The 15,176-nt window shown below is 49.5% G+C and overlaps 1 protein-coding gene across 1 annotated transcript in view; it reads right to left on the bottom strand.

The window, feature by feature from the left end:
• Nucleotides 1-897: 897 nt before the first annotated feature.
• Nucleotides 898-15,176, bottom strand: part of GPR107 (G protein-coupled receptor 107) — an 84,491-nt gene continuing 70,212 nt past the window's right edge. The window contains exons 16-18 of the mRNA XM_017499088.2: nt 13,045-13,128; nt 11,857-11,978; nt 898-5,934 (exon numbers count right to left, since the gene is read on the bottom strand). Coding sequence (XP_017354577.1) covers nt 5,838-5,934; nt 11,857-11,978; nt 13,045-13,128 — 303 coding nt within the window. The 3' untranslated portion in view covers nt 898-5,837. The remainder of the gene's footprint in view (nt 5,935-11,856; nt 11,979-13,044; nt 13,129-15,176) is intronic.

Genomic DNA, 15,176 nt, shown 5'->3' on the forward strand with positions numbered 1-15,176 from the left:
CACTCCAGCTTGGGCAATAAGAGCGAAACTCTGTCTCCAAAAAAAAAAAAAAAAAAAAAAAAAAAAAAAAATTTCCTAATTTTAAAAATTTTTATTTAAAAATGTGTTTTTTGTTTTAATTATTTTCTTTTTTTTTTTTTTTTTTTTTTTTTTTTTTTTTTTGAGACGGAGTTTCGCTCTTGTTACCCAGGCTGGAGTGCAATGGCGCGATCTCGGCTCACCGCAACCTCCGCCTCCTGGGTTCAGGCAATTCTCCGGCCTCAGCCTCCTGAGTAGCTGGGATTACAGGCACACACCACCATGCCCAGCTAATTTTTTGTATTTTTAGTAGAGACGGGGTTTCACCATGTTGACCAGGATGGTCTCGATCTCTTGACCTCGTGATCCACCCGCCTCGGCCTCCCAAAGTGCTGGGATCACAGGCTTGAGCCACCGCGCCCGGCCGGACTGAATGACTTCTAAAAATGCTTTGAGTCTAAAATCCTGGGTTTCTCTCACAATGTGGGGTAACTGAGAGCTACTGATAACGATGCCAGGAGGAGGTTCACATGTGCCTGTCACAGAGCGGGCTCTGCCCCGGGCCCCTGCTGTCACCTCCTGTCAAATGGCAGCAGTGCCCTGACACCGGTTCATGAGGCATCGCCTGCACCTCCGGCATAAGCCGGACATCGGTAACCTACAAATGGTTTTCAGTCACCTCGGTCTTCACTGGGGAAGCCACAGATCTGCTGAGATGCCTGGGACTTCTCTAGTAGGTGTCACTATTGTCAGCAGGAGCTGGTGGGAGGCAGTTAACTAATTTAATGAACCAAAACCACAAAGAAAAAGATTATGAGAGGGATGTGGAGGAGAGAAAAGCACCGGGAGCCGGCGACTCCCCGGATCTCACACACACGGTTCTGCCAGGTAATCTTTATTTTACACATTTGCAACACGGCAAGAGAATTCACCCTGTACAACACCCTGATCAGATCCCCCACCCGTTATACATTATATGTTTACATAAATACTCAGTGATCATTAATGTTAAAAAAAAAAAAATACTGAAACTGCTTCTGCGTCCCAACCTCTAGCCAGGAAAGCAAATGCTATGTACAGACCTGCGAGCCCTCCCTCACACCAAACTATTTCTGGATTAAATGTGTCTGACTTCTCTGAGGTCACATGACTAGGCAAACGCAATGTACGATCTGCAAAAGCTGTCGGAAGAGTCAAAGCCCCCTGTGTGGACATGATTTCTGGACCCTGTAACAGTATCTTACATGCTCCAAAGGCTGACCTTCTGGAGGTTCCCCATCTCCTTTGGCTGCCCCCTCCCAAATCTAAAACCCTGCCTCACAATAAGCTGTCCTGTGCGTGAGTTAGCTGTTCCGTTTCATTCTGACCTTTCTGACTCTGGCCAGGACGCCGTCCCACATGGCCGACCTGCAGATCCCCTGCAGCCAGAACACCAGCAGGTCCCTGAAGCGGCTGGGCCAAGCCCTGCCCACTCACCCCCCCGCCATCTCAGCGCACTCCTTTACACGGTGCCTGAGATGTGCGGGGCCCCGTCCCGGCAGTGAGCCATCTAAAAGCATTATCTATTTTTCAAGCGTAAACCATGAAGAGAGGTGCAGATGCATTGCCGGGCTGCAGAAGCGGCCTCGGGGGAATCTGGAGTATGTTCAGCCTGCCGACCAATAACTACATTCCAGGTGGTGACAAGTACTAGCGTCAGCTCAGGTAGATGCCTTTTAAAGACGCCCTGCCAGAAACACCCTGGGGAGAACTGGAGTGAAATGCGGGTCTTTCAGAACATTTAGTAAGTTCCAGATGAATACCTTTTTGATACACCAAGAGGTATCAAGTCAAAGTCTAACTTCTGCAGCGGGGGAGCCATTAACTTGCTGAATCCTAAAGGGCAGAATAAATCCACAGGCCACAGGCATCCTGGACTTGGCTTACGGTCAGTCTCACAAGGCCAGGGGTGGGTCGGAGAAAAGCAGAGGGGTGAGTATGGCGCGTGGAAGCAGGGGTGGAGGAGTGGGCTAGGATCTGCTTCCTTTGAAATCCAGCAGCTTGGCAGCATAAAGCATGAACTGTTCCGCTGTTTTACTGGGTGTATGGAGCTGGGCCAACAACCTCAGCAGACTGTCTAATGTTCTAAGAGCCTTCCTCGAAGAAAATGCTTCAGGATGGGGGAGAAGGCAGAATGCCACCTGCAATTCCAACAGGCATCGTTTCTGCTCCTCCTCGGTCTGCACGGACTGGCTGCCTGGAGTAGACTCTTGTAAGTATCAAAACAGGACGCCCGCTTTACTGTGGAGGAAGGCCATCCTATATGGCCCAAAGCAATAATGCATGGCATGAGTATGCACTCCCTTGAGAAAATTCTCCTTGGCTTAGAAAATGCATCTCTCACACAGCCACTGGGAGAAAGCGCCGCAATGCACCAAAGCCTTTCACTTGCGTGCCCAGAACGAGCCTATGTGGGATCGATAGGCACAGGGAGAAAGAGGGCAGAGGAGGGATGGTGGAGGAGGAGGGATCATAGAGGAGAAGCAGGAGCAGCAGGAGGAGTGGGGGGGAAGAAGGAGGGAGGGTGTGGAACGAGAGTGCAGAGCTGGATGAGGTCATCCTGCAGGAGGCGCTCTCACCCTAACAGCCATGTGAAGGGGACTTAGGCGGCTGTGTGCTGCCTTGGCAGGCGGGACATGTTCAGGGCGGGGAAGCCCTGGATGTTTTACTCTAAAGTGGTTTCTTGAAAGAAAACTAGACGGACTCAGGCCAGGAGGAACTTTCACACTGAAGCAAGCACCTCCTCACAAGGGCCTCCTGCCATTCACCAGAGTCACATTCAACATTATGAAATGCACTGCCACTTAAATTTCAAAGCACCGAGGGACCAAGAAATGGGCCGATGGAGTCCTTGGCCACTGTTAAGAGCCAGGATTAAGAGATCAGTGACTGTTCTTATTGTCCAAGAAATAATTTTCTAGCAAAACATACACACTTTATTAAATTTCACAGCCAGCAGCGCTTTCAGTCCACACAGATTTCTCAAAGGAAACGTGGATATTTGGCGTAGGCAGAAACAGTGAGGAGGAGTACAAAGCAAAGCTATAAATACCACCAACGGCTCTGCTCTGTGCATCCGACATTTTTTGCCCAATCCTTGAAATACTGAAGGCCTTAACCATTCAAACACCGCATTGCAATGAAGCCAGCAGACCGTGAAGCTCAGGCTGCAGGAGGGTGGCTTGTCAGCTGGTGAAGCCACTTGGCTTTGGACTCATCCGTCATCTTCACGCAACAACAGAGATGAACGGTGGGCCACAGCTATGACGTGAAGGAGAAAGGGAAGATACATTCACAGAACAGGATGGAGAGCTTAAATAATTCTTTAAAAGCTTGGAACCACCACCTGCTTCACCAGTCCTGGCCTGGGGTTTTGACTTTGCTTGATCATCAATCTGACTGGAAGCCTTTTACCAGTTATAATACAGACACAGCCAGGTGACCTGCTTGTCAGGAAGGCTGTGGCCATCTTTGTTTCTGAAACACAGTCTTACCTCATCTGTCCACTGCTGTTCCGGAAGGGTCAGGACTAGCACTGCAGACACTCGCCATGCTGTGAGCGAGCCCAGACATACGCGTGGAATCTGAACACCCAATGCTGGCATTCCCGTGCCAGTCTGATGGCTGAGGCTCCAGCGCTTGTCCACACACACTCCTGGCTCCCTCTGGCTCCTCCACTCCCTGGCTTCCTTGCTGGCAAAACCCAGCATGTGAAATAAGGACACCTCCACGGAGACCCTTCCGAGCAGGGAGGTTTCATCACACCTTTCGTTCTTGCCAAGGAGTCTATCACCTCATCAACAACTTCTGCTTGTGGGAGAAATAGCAAACGTGTCCCTCTGAGGGAAGGACTGAGGAGGGCTTTGGCAGGCACAGATTGCAACATATTTCTGTAAAAACTGGTATTGTGTTTCTGCGCAGGAAAACCAAGTGTTAAAAAGATTCCCATCCTCCAACTCCCTCTGTCACACAATCCAGTCCCGAGTTAACTTTAAAAGGGTCCAGAAGTGAACACTTAGGGCACGTTTACTCTTCTCCTGAAGTTGGGAAGACACGGATGCCTCCCTCAAATACCTGCTGACAGGTGGGCACCCGTGGCCTGGGGAGGGGCGTGCTATTCGTCCACAGCAGCCTCCAGGAGCACCTACCTCAGAAGGCAGCCCCGCACCTCCAGAGCACCCAGATGGAGAACCAAAGTGCAGAAAAAGAACACCCACTTCCTCGCTAGTCATTCAGGAAGAGAAAATGGCACGGGAGAGGGAAAACAACCGTTTTCTGAAATGGAGACTTTTTCAGGTTCCCAAACCTGTGACCTAAGTGCCACCTCATACCCTGTGGTTTCTCACTGACCCTTTTAAGCCAGAGGTGAGAAAACAACTCCCAGAGACCACGATTATCAACCCGATAGGTCCCAGTTCCCCCTACAGTGTGGCTCTCTGACAAGCCGAGGCAGCGGTGGGCTCCAGCTTCTGGAAACAACCCTACCTAGCCGGCCCCCAGGCAGTAAGAAGCATCCGCGATGGGGCCATGTTTTGGTCTCCTTTTAAGCCCTTAGTCACAAAGGACCTTCTGAGCTTGTCCCAATATTCAAATGCTTTTCTCTCTAAACTGCAATACTGCTCACTTTAGGCAGCTCTGCGTTCATTCCCAGGCTCTGAAAATGTGGAAAGGAACTTCACTGCGTTTCTGTGAAATAGTTCACCATCCCCAAATCCCTGAGTGAAACTGTTGAATCGTGCTCCCTTTCTTCAAATACATACTCTTGGACTATGGGGACCAAATCTGTTGCATTCATCTATTTAGAAATCCTACTAGCCTACACAAGAAGCTTTTTAATGGGGATGATTTGCTTGGACTTAAGTATCGGCTTAAATACGACCTATTCTGCCCCAGCTACTCCTTAAGGAAAACTCCTTTCCATTTCCTCCCAAATTCTGATCACACAAAACAGAGCCACAGGCATGAAGGGAAACGAGACGGGGTGCTCTGGGCAGTTAGGGAGTGGATGTCCAGGGAACTCCAGAGGCTAATGCTTTTTGAGCTTAAAAATGTTTCTTTCCATCCATCAGGCAACATCTCAACCCCCTCCCACCACCTGGACTGTGCCACAGGCATGACCTGACAGTGACATCATAGCCTCCTATTCCTGTTGGAAAGAAGGCCACTGGGCCTCAGGAGCGGCCGTCCCAGTCACTCTCAGGGTCTGGGCAATGTCAGGGCAGGAATCCTGGGGCAGGTGCTACATCCGAAGCTGGGTTTTGACTCTGCTTTCTAAAATCACCTGTTTTCATTCATGTTTGTCTCCTGAAGAGGCGATGGCACCCTCCCCTTCCTCCTTCCTAAGTTCCGGTGTCCTTATAGATATTTCCTAAAGCATCAGACAGACACCTCACACCTTCCTTCCCCCTCGACCTGCCGTCCTCACCACTGCCCCACACCTGGGTTCACAACTGCATACACCTTAGAGCTCCCAAATGAAGAAGAAAAAAAGAAACCTAAATTTAAAATGAGTAATTCCTTTTCTCTTCCTCTCCCCCTCTCTGTGCCCCTCCTCCCACTCCCACCTGAAGGAGGACTCCAGCTGCCTCTAACCAGCCACAGATCCAGTTTCCATAAAAGAAGAGTACAGAGTCAGGTTTCCGCGGCACTGTGCTCCCAGCCACGTGCCCTGGTGTCACTGTCGGAGGTGCCAATAGTTCACTGTAGGAGCTGCTCTCGCTCTCCAACAGGACTGTGAATAAAAGTTTCCTTGGACAGTGCCATCCTCGAGGTTGGCTCTGTCACACGGTGCCTTCCCACTCGCCCTGGGGCTCCACAGAGCCGTTGGTCACCTTCTTTACTTTCTTCATATTTTCCATCACCCCAGATGTCGTCACGCTAAACAAGGAAAGAAAAAGAAGATAAGGAACATCTCACAGTCTCTTAGTGTAAAAGGCCGTCTCCACCACAGCTCGGTGGTTAGGACTGATAATGGGTGTTAGTGTTCGAAACACACAAATCTAAGTTTGATTCCTGGCCTGTTCCTTACTAGCTGTATAACCTTGGCCAAGTCCCTTGACCTCTCTATGCTTAAGTACAATAAATAATTCTCACTTTTTAGAACTGTCATGAGGGAAAACAAGATTCTCCAAAGTGCCTAATTAATAAACACCAGCTATCATTATTACAATCGTCATGAATCTTTTTGTCACAGCTTGTGTCATTTTTGTGGTGCACAGATATGGGACAGTTATGGTTATGAGACTGAAATCTGAGTCTTAACTGACATTCAGAAAAGAAAGCTCATTAGCCAACCACACATTTTAATAACCAGCCACAATGGATCATTTCTGAGCCAGGGGACAGAATCACAGGTTTAGAGGAGCCTTCTAGGACCACAGATTCTTTGGCCATGTAGACAGAGAACTGGCTGTCTTCTGCAGGCTGGGGCCACGTCACGTGGCTGTGCATCGGTGCATGGCCTCGGCCTCCACTCTGTGAGCTCCCAGGGCTCCGTCTGCTGGTGCCTGGCTCTGAGAAGCTCCATGGAGCCATTCACTGAATTCGAGAATTAAGAATGGAAGATCGCTCGTCACAGGGCGTGAGCTATGCAAGGCAGCCCTTCCATCAGAAGCAATCACACGCACAGGCCCCACCTTCTCAAGAGGATGATCTCTTGCCTCACAGAAGGTGGGCTGGTCTGTGCAGGAACTGGGAGGCTCTGTAAGTATCGGGAGAACTAGGGAGACATACGGGGTCCAAAGCCACTGGGCCCACCATCTCCCCTGTACTCTAGGAAACAATGAGGACTTATGCTCCCCCACTGTGGACCAAAAGAAATTTCCTCATCAGTAAAATCAATCAACTAACTCAACACTCCCTCTCCAAGGACCCAACCCATCCCCCTGCCAACTACCTCACCCCTTTCCCTACAAATGGTGACAAAGGGGCCTTAAATGTGACCCATCTAGAGTGCATGCAGCCGGACCTCATGGTAAGTAAATGTTTGCATGGGGTAAGGGAAGAAAACCTCCCCTTCTTCCTCGTCTCTTCATTCTTGCCATCGAGGTGCTACCGCACCCAAGCTCAAAGAATCCCTCCCCCCGCCCCGGGTTGAGACCTTTCTCAAATGAGTCCTTCAGACTCACTGGTTATTTGTACTTACAGCAAAGTTGGGACAAGGCATGTGGCCGGATCCCACAGATGCTGTGAGTCTAAAAGCATACCCCAAGACGAAGGAACATGCCTCAGCTGAAGCTGCCCAGCATCACTTCCTGCCAGCTGGCTCCTGTCTCAGGCCTGGCCTCCTTAGGAAGACACTCCCCCCAGGAGGGATCCATGTGCACAAGGCTGCTCCTGAAGGGACCTTCTCTAGATGAGGACACAGGAGGTGGGGCCTCCGCACAAGCCAGAGAGCCCCCTGCCCTGAGCCCCGCAGTAGCCCCCGTGCCTTTTCACAGCTACTCAGACCACAAAGAAATGCGACCCCACGTCTTCCAGAAACACTCCAGTAATCGTGCACTGTCCCATGATCACTGCGTCTTGTTAAAAAGGACAAGCAGTTCAGTGCACACTGACACTAAGCAGTAAAGCACCTTCCCTGCAACCCCAGTACGGCCCCGACAGCAGACTTGGGGAAAACATGTTCTACTTGTCCTTCTCTAAGAAAATACTCCTCTCCACATGGTGGGCTAAGAGAGAAAACAACTTTCATTCTTCAAGACAGGCCTTGTACTAGGTCACTGAGGGGGAAAAAATGGACACAGCGCAGGAGGGGAGAGATGGTCTTCCAGAACGACACTGCAAGGTGGCTTCCAACAGAGACAGGAGTGCTGGGAACCGAGCTGGGTGATGGCTTGGGCTGAGAAGAATCCCCTCTGCTGGGAAACTGGGAAGCCAGGAAGCCTGTCATGAGACACGCGGAGCTAGCCCCAAGATGGATGGGAGGAAATCAGGAAGAAGAAATATAAAAGCCAGAAAAAAAAGAAGAAATATAACAAGCAAAAAGCATGGAGGAAAAACCCAGGACCTTTTCCAGAAAGTCCAGGAGTGCTAAGTAGTCACAGTGTATATATATTTATATATTTTTTGATTTTTATTTTATTTTATTTTTTGAGATGAAGTCTCGCTGTCACCCTGGCTGGAGCACAATGGCACGATCTTGGCTCACTGCAACCTGTGCCTCTGGGGTTCAAGTGATTCTCTTGCCTCAGCCTCTGAGTAGCTGGGATTATAGGCACGTACCATCATGCCCAGCTAATTTTTGTATTGTTGGTAGAGAAGAGGTTTCCCCATGTTGGCCAGGCTGGTCTCAAACTCCTGACCTCAGGTGATCCGCCCGCCTCAGCCTCCCAAAGTGCGGGGATTACAGGCATGAGCCACCGCACCCGGCCTACAGTATATATATTTAATACCTCCAGCCAGTCTGGAAAGGAGAGTGGCAGGAAGAGAGGCATGGGTGGACACAGGGCGGCAGGGCTGTCAAGGGCCCGGTCTGCCTCGTCACCCAAGGATGACCCTGATTGTTACTCCAGGGGTTCTCACCCCTGCCTCCTACTCAGACTGCCTTGGGGAGTGAGAAAAGCACAGATTCTGAAGTGAGAATCAGAGTCTCCGGGGGCGCAGCCAGGAAGCCAGCACTGCAAAAACACTTTACAGGTGATTCTAGAGCTCGGAGGAACAGACAGGAAGGGCCGGCACACCTGTATTCCCAAGGCAGCTCACACCAGCATTCCCAGCACTTTGGGTGGCTGAGACAGGAGGATCACTTAAGCCCAGAATTTGAGAGCAGCCTGGGAAACACAGCAAAACCCTGTCTCTCCAAAAAAATACAAAAACATTAGCTGGGCGTGGTGGCGTGCACCTGTGGTCCCAGCTACTGAGGAGGCTGAGGTGGAAGGGCTGCCTGAGCCCGGGGAGGTCAAGGCTGCAGTGAACTGTGATAGTGTAACTGCACTCCAGCCTGGGCGACAGAGTGAGACCCTGTCTCCAGGGAATAAAAGGATGGAGAGGAAGGGAAGAGGATCGGGGGTGAAGAGGTCAGCCACTACAAACCCCAGGCATGAGACAAAGAGGTGGGGTGGGGCAGGGGTGAGAAGCACAAAGTGGGGCCTTCAGACGTGGTCAGTGCTCCACACAGGCTGAGCAAGAGGGAGGTGTTTCAGCCATGGCTGCGGAAGACTGGGCAGATGTCAGTGCCGCCAAGTCCTGTGGGAATGCTGGCGCGGGGCCAGCTTGGTGTAAAACGGGAGTGCCGCTTCAAGTCTGAGGTGACAGGGAGCAGGACAGAGGCACCTGGCATTCAGGAGGGGCCAGGGGCAGCGAGGGGCAGAGGCAGCCGTAGGCTGGGTGAGGGTGAGTCCTGGGAGAAGAGGGAGAACAGAAGTTAAGGGCATGCGGGAGCACAGGAGGGTGTCACAGGCAGGGCAGGTGACATGGAGCTTCAGCATGTGGCCAGCACTGGGAGCAGCAGGAGTGAACTCAAGCAGAGGAAGAAAGCTGATGGCAGATGCCCAGGGTGGGGTGGGCACTGCAGCCTGTTTGCCCAACAAGCCTCCGGGAAGCTGAAGGAACACCTGGGGCCCCATGCTGTGGGGAAGCCTGGCTAGTCCTCTGCAGATGGGGTGCCAGCAATGCTCCTGGGAGCTCAAGCTCTGCTGCAGGGAGAAGAGAAACCTGGGTCAGATGAACACCTGAAAGCCTCCCTGGCAGAGACACGTGGCGGTGGGGCTTCAGCAACTTCACAGGCACCTCACTGGGTGTCCTAGTTTTGGTGCAAGCAAAACTTGCACCAAAGAGGCAAACAGCTGAAGGGCCAACATCCAATCAGCAACCTACGTTGCAGATAAGCATTCCTTCCTCGACATCGAAACTGTAACCCCCTTTCCTCGCAAAGCCCCAAGTCTTGTGCTTGCAACCAAAAGTGCCAAATGGGACACAGGTTTCTTCTGCCACACAAGACTACAATCACATGTGGCTTGGGCCTAAGTGGTCCATGGATACATCCGTTTATCTAACTAAAAAGTGTTTTCAGGAAATGTGGGGTGACCTGGTGAAGAGACAATTCTATTAGTCTCCAATCCCCGTTTCCACGTTTGTTCCCTGCCCAGCTGAGAGAATGCAGGAAGTTGTGAAGGGTGAACAACAACCATGCGGACAGCATTCTGGAACGGAACCCCCGGGGAGAAAACCTCCTGGCCAGGAACCCACACACCAAACACTTCTTTCCATTCTCACTCCTCAAGATGACAAGTTATTCAGATCATTGAGGATACACAGAGCCTAGGAGGCAGCTACTAAGCCTGAAAATAGAAATCACATCCAATACTTTTAACTTGCTGATTATTTACCAATAACTTCTGTTGCCAAAATTGGTAGGCCTAAAGAGATCGGAAGGGGAAAGAGACAGAAGGTCAGTGTTACTTTGGACTGTGCCCTCATTCCCAGGCCCAGACAGAGAAGCTGTGGCAGGACTGGTGGGGTAATGGCTGCACTGGGGGCAGCCGCGTGGTCCACACTGGCCCATGCTAGGCTCTGCTTGGCTGTCAGCAGGTCTCTCTCCTGTTTGTCAGAGAGAAAACAAGCACCAAAACAAAATTTAAAAAAAATTTTGCCATGAAACAAAAAGATCTTCATAACGTATCCAGGCTCCAAGAGGTGATGGCTGAGGGAAAGGGTGTGGGCAGCAGGCACCCCCGTGACCACTGTGGAGTGCAATGGCGTAAAGGAGAAGATGCTGTGACCCAGCCACTCGGCTTCTAGCTGCCTATCCGAGGAAGCCCGCAGAACTCAGAGGCACCAAGCGAAAGGCTCCCAGCAGGGGAATCACACACACAACATGTTTTAGGTTATTTCCTGATGCTGCTGGTTACCAGACAGACACATGTGTGCCTCTTCAACCAAGAGACACTTGCTGAGATCCTGCTACTTGTGGGAAAGGCAGCTGATGGTCCTCCTGCACTCCTCCCTGCTGTCTTCTCTGCATGGGGAGAGGCTGTTTGGGGCCCTTGGCAGGACCTGCCTTCCATGTACTGTTGCCATGGAGCTGAGCACAGAGAGCTGTCCCATGCTGCCTGACCTGCTGACAGCCAACCAGAGCATGGGCCAGTCTCAGCCTCCGAATTGAGAAGAATTCAAAGGCTGTCAGGGCTGGGGGCAGAACACAATACCAGTGAAAGAAGAAGAGAACACTCCACCTTAGGCTAATCATCAAACACAGCAATTGACCTGACTTCTCACATTTCAGCGTTAACAAGCAAATATGCTTAATCACTATTCATTTTTCTAGACAATGATTGCCCTTTCCCAGAAAATAGGACCCTAGAATCACTCACTCCGTGACTCGGATTAGTGCTCGAATATAGGTCAAAGTCACTGTGCTGTGAAAAGCCACGTAGTTATCTGATGATAGAGGATGTTTGAGGATCATTAGCAGGCTCAGAGATGACTCAGAAGGTTCCATTTTCAGACATAAGCGCCTGACGGCAGCCTGACAGAAAGTGGGCTCCTTCCTCTCCCTTGTGAACGGGCCATGAATATCCCTAAGTCCGTGCCACTGAGTTCTTGGAAGCAGGCTCCAGTGATGCTCAGTAGATGGCGAGTTCCATCATCCCTGACAAGACCCAACAAGGCCTGGCAGATACTGTACTTCAAACTAAGACAGACAGCCTGGGGCTCCAGCGTCCATTTCCTTCCCTTAAAAACAGAGGAACCACCCCTGGAGCCACGAAATGCTGAGGGCAGCTGGCCTGATTCACACTGTGCTGCTTTTAGTTAGGCAGAGGGGTCAGGGCTAAGGAAGAGTGAAGAAAGATTTCTTACACAGACTCCATTTCCAAGTCATCTTCTTCCTGAGAAAGTTGTAGGTAGGGGTTATCTGAAGCTGGACGGAATTTATACCCCGTTAGAACAAAGAAGACCAGTGTGGCCGTTTCATCCAGGAGCTGCAAGTTTAAAAACCACCCAAAATAAAGAGATTAGCAACACTGTTCTTCAGAAAGCAATGGAACTAAACAAACTGACATACTTCCCCTCAACCCACCACTCACTGGTTCTTCACTCAAATACCAGTTCCTGCTACAGGGCATTTTCCTTAGACCTGCTGAAGCCTCAACTAGGAGCATTCTGCCCAGGGATGACATTTCAGAGTCCGTGCTCTGCTTTGCTCTAACGGGTCTTCACTGGTGGCTTTTAAGAGCACATCACATACCCACATCCTCCTACAGTCTCTATAGCGCGCAAGAAAGTCACTTGGTGGCTTACTCTAGTAGTTAAGCTGGTTCTAGTTTATTGCAAAGATACTTTATTACTGAAATAATAAAATGGGCAAAGAAGAAGGGAAGCCTGAATTCTAATTACTCTAAGCCCTGTAACTAAAGGAAAAGACCCCATCTCATCTAAGTTCTAATTATTCAGGGTAAATCTTTCTCTGCCTGAAGCTTTTCTCTTCAGACTTCTAAGACTGAAAACTAAAAGAATGCAATTATTTTCAGATTCCGCATGGAATCCAGCAGGATTTCTGGACAAACAGATCATCTCAATTATAGACGAGATAGAAGAGATGGAAGGAGGCCGGGCGAGGTGGCTCACATCTGTAATCCCAGCACTTTGGGAGGCCAAAGTGGGTGGATCACCTGTGGTCAGGAGTTTGAGACCAGCCTGGCCAACATGGCAAAACCCCGTCTCTACTAAAAATACAAAAACTAGACGGGCGTGATGGCACACGTCTATAATCCCAGCTACTCGGGAGTCCGAGGCAGGAGAATCGCTTGAACCCAGGAGGTGGAGGTTGCAGTGAGCCGAGATCGTGCCACTGCACTCCAGTCTGGGTAACGGAGTGAGGCCCTGTCTCAAAAACTAAAAAATAAATATAAAAAAAAGTTTAAAAAAAGAAGAGATGGAAGGTCTTATTAGTCATTCCCAGACAAATTAGTAACAACCGTTAAGTTACACTTCAAGACTTTATCCTCAGGCATAAATTCTCTGGCATTATGCCTGTGAGCAGCATACCTGGTAGAGCCACTTCCACTGGAATGGAACAGCAAGCTTGAGGAGAAAGGCAATGATCCTGGTGAAGTATATATAACACACAATCTGTGTGAAGAGGAAAGAAACAAAATCAAATCAACATAAAAGTCAGGACACCACTTTTAACAATTTCCTTTCACAAATGAACTAGGAAACAGAAAACAGATTCATTCAAAGAAAAGCATGTGACACATACAGTGTGAATTAATACATGCAGTGGAGAGACATGGCTACCCTGCTAGTTACACTTGAAAGAATTTCTCACTTTCTCTACCTGACCAAGTTATTGGTAACAGCCACACCCATGGGGAGCACAAGACACTTCAGTTGGGTTGTTGTTAACCCTTCCTCGCCCTCTGCACAGACATACGCCCTTGATTTCAATCTCCAAAGACTGTATTTCTTATTCTCAGGCTTTGAGGAATATTTACAGTGGTGATAGCGATATACAGCCACAAAGGGAAATTACTGACTTCTGTCCTCTTCACTGGCAGATGCTGTAAGCATCTGTGGTCCACACTCACAGAAATACAAATACCACCAAGTTCTCTAGCAACGAAGGTGATAAGGACTCAATGTGCTGGCCAGTAGTGCATGGCCTGCGCATGGGGACTGAGCTCAGCTGGCCTGGCCATCAAGGACCACTCAGTCTCACCGCATGCAACCAGAGAGGTTCTGTGATGACCTGTGTCTGTCTGGTGGATGACATAAAATCCACAGGAAAGAAAAAAGAAAAGAAAAAAAAGCAACCCCAAGGGGAGTGTCTGCTCTTGCATCGCTCTCTACCACTGAAGTCTGCTGTTTGCTTGAGCAAAGGAACTGTCCGAAGTGACAATGGCTAACTCACAGAGGGGAGACTTGGAAATGTTCTTTTAAGAGGCAGGAAGGAAACTAACTCTGGAAGGCCTGTACCTTCTACATTCCAAGAAACTATGATCCTAACAATTTCTAGCAAGCTCCGTCTCTTGGTGCCAGCTGATACAACTTTTCATGTCCATCAGGGTTTTAAAACAGCCGTCTTAATTTTTCTGTTCTTAAGGGAAATTTATTACCACAACATGTAACTGGTTTTCTCAAATGACTAAAACAAAAACGGCTGCAGAAAAACATGATACTGTGATCCCATTTTTCTAAATGAATAAAAATAGTGGCCAGGTGCAGTGGTTCCTGCTTATAATGCCAGCACTTTGGGAAGCCAAGACAGGTGAATATCTTGAGCTCAGCGGTTTGAAACCAGCCTGGGCAACATGGCAAAACCCCATCTCTACTAAAAATACAAAAAGTTAGCCAGGGCCAGGCTTGCTGGCTCACACCTGTAATCCCAGCACTTTGGGAGGCCAAAGCAGGTGAATCACCTGAGGTCAGGAGTTTGAGACCAGCCTGGCCAACATGGTGAAACCCCATCTCTACTAAAAATACAAAAATTAGCTGGGTGTGGTAGTGAGTGCCTGTAATCCCAGCTACTGGGGAGGCTGAGGCAGGAGAATCACTCGAACCCAGGAGGTGGAGATTGCAGTCAGCCAAGATGGCACCACTGCACTCCAGCATGGGCAACAGAATGAGACTCCAACTCAAAAAAAAAAAAAAAAATCGGCCAGGTATGGTGGTGTGTGTACACCTATAGTCTCAGCTACTTGGTACTTGGGAGGCTGAGGTGGGAGAATCACCTGAGCCTGGGAAGTCAAGGCTGCAGTGAGCCAAGATCACGCCACTCTAGCCTAGGCAACAGGAGTGAGACTCTGTCTAAAAAAAAGAAAGCAAAGCAAGTCAAAGGAGCAGCTATTTATGGCAAATGCCTAGTGAAAAAAACCCAGAGAAATAACTACCAAGCTGTTAACAGTAATCACCGTGGAGAGGGGGAAGACCCGGCTGGTACAGGGCTTGTGCTGTTTCGATAACCTCTGCAGTTTTTGTTTTTCTTTTCACATCAAACGTGTGTTACTTTTCTGACTACTTAAAGCCAAATTTAAAACTAAAGTTAAAAAGATGCAACTCACCAGCTGGGCACGCCTGTCACCTCAGCACATTGGGAGGCCAGGGTGGGTGGATCACCTGAGGTCAGGAGTTCAAGACCAGCATGACCAATATGGTGAAACCCTGTCTCTACTAAAAAT

Source organism: Cebus imitator, unplaced genomic scaffold (assembly GCF_001604975.1).
Source record: "Cebus imitator isolate Cc_AM_T3 unplaced genomic scaffold, Cebus_imitator-1.0 Scaffold254, whole genome shotgun sequence".
Taxonomy (NCBI): Eukaryota; Metazoa; Chordata; class Mammalia; order Primates; family Cebidae; genus Cebus; species Cebus imitator.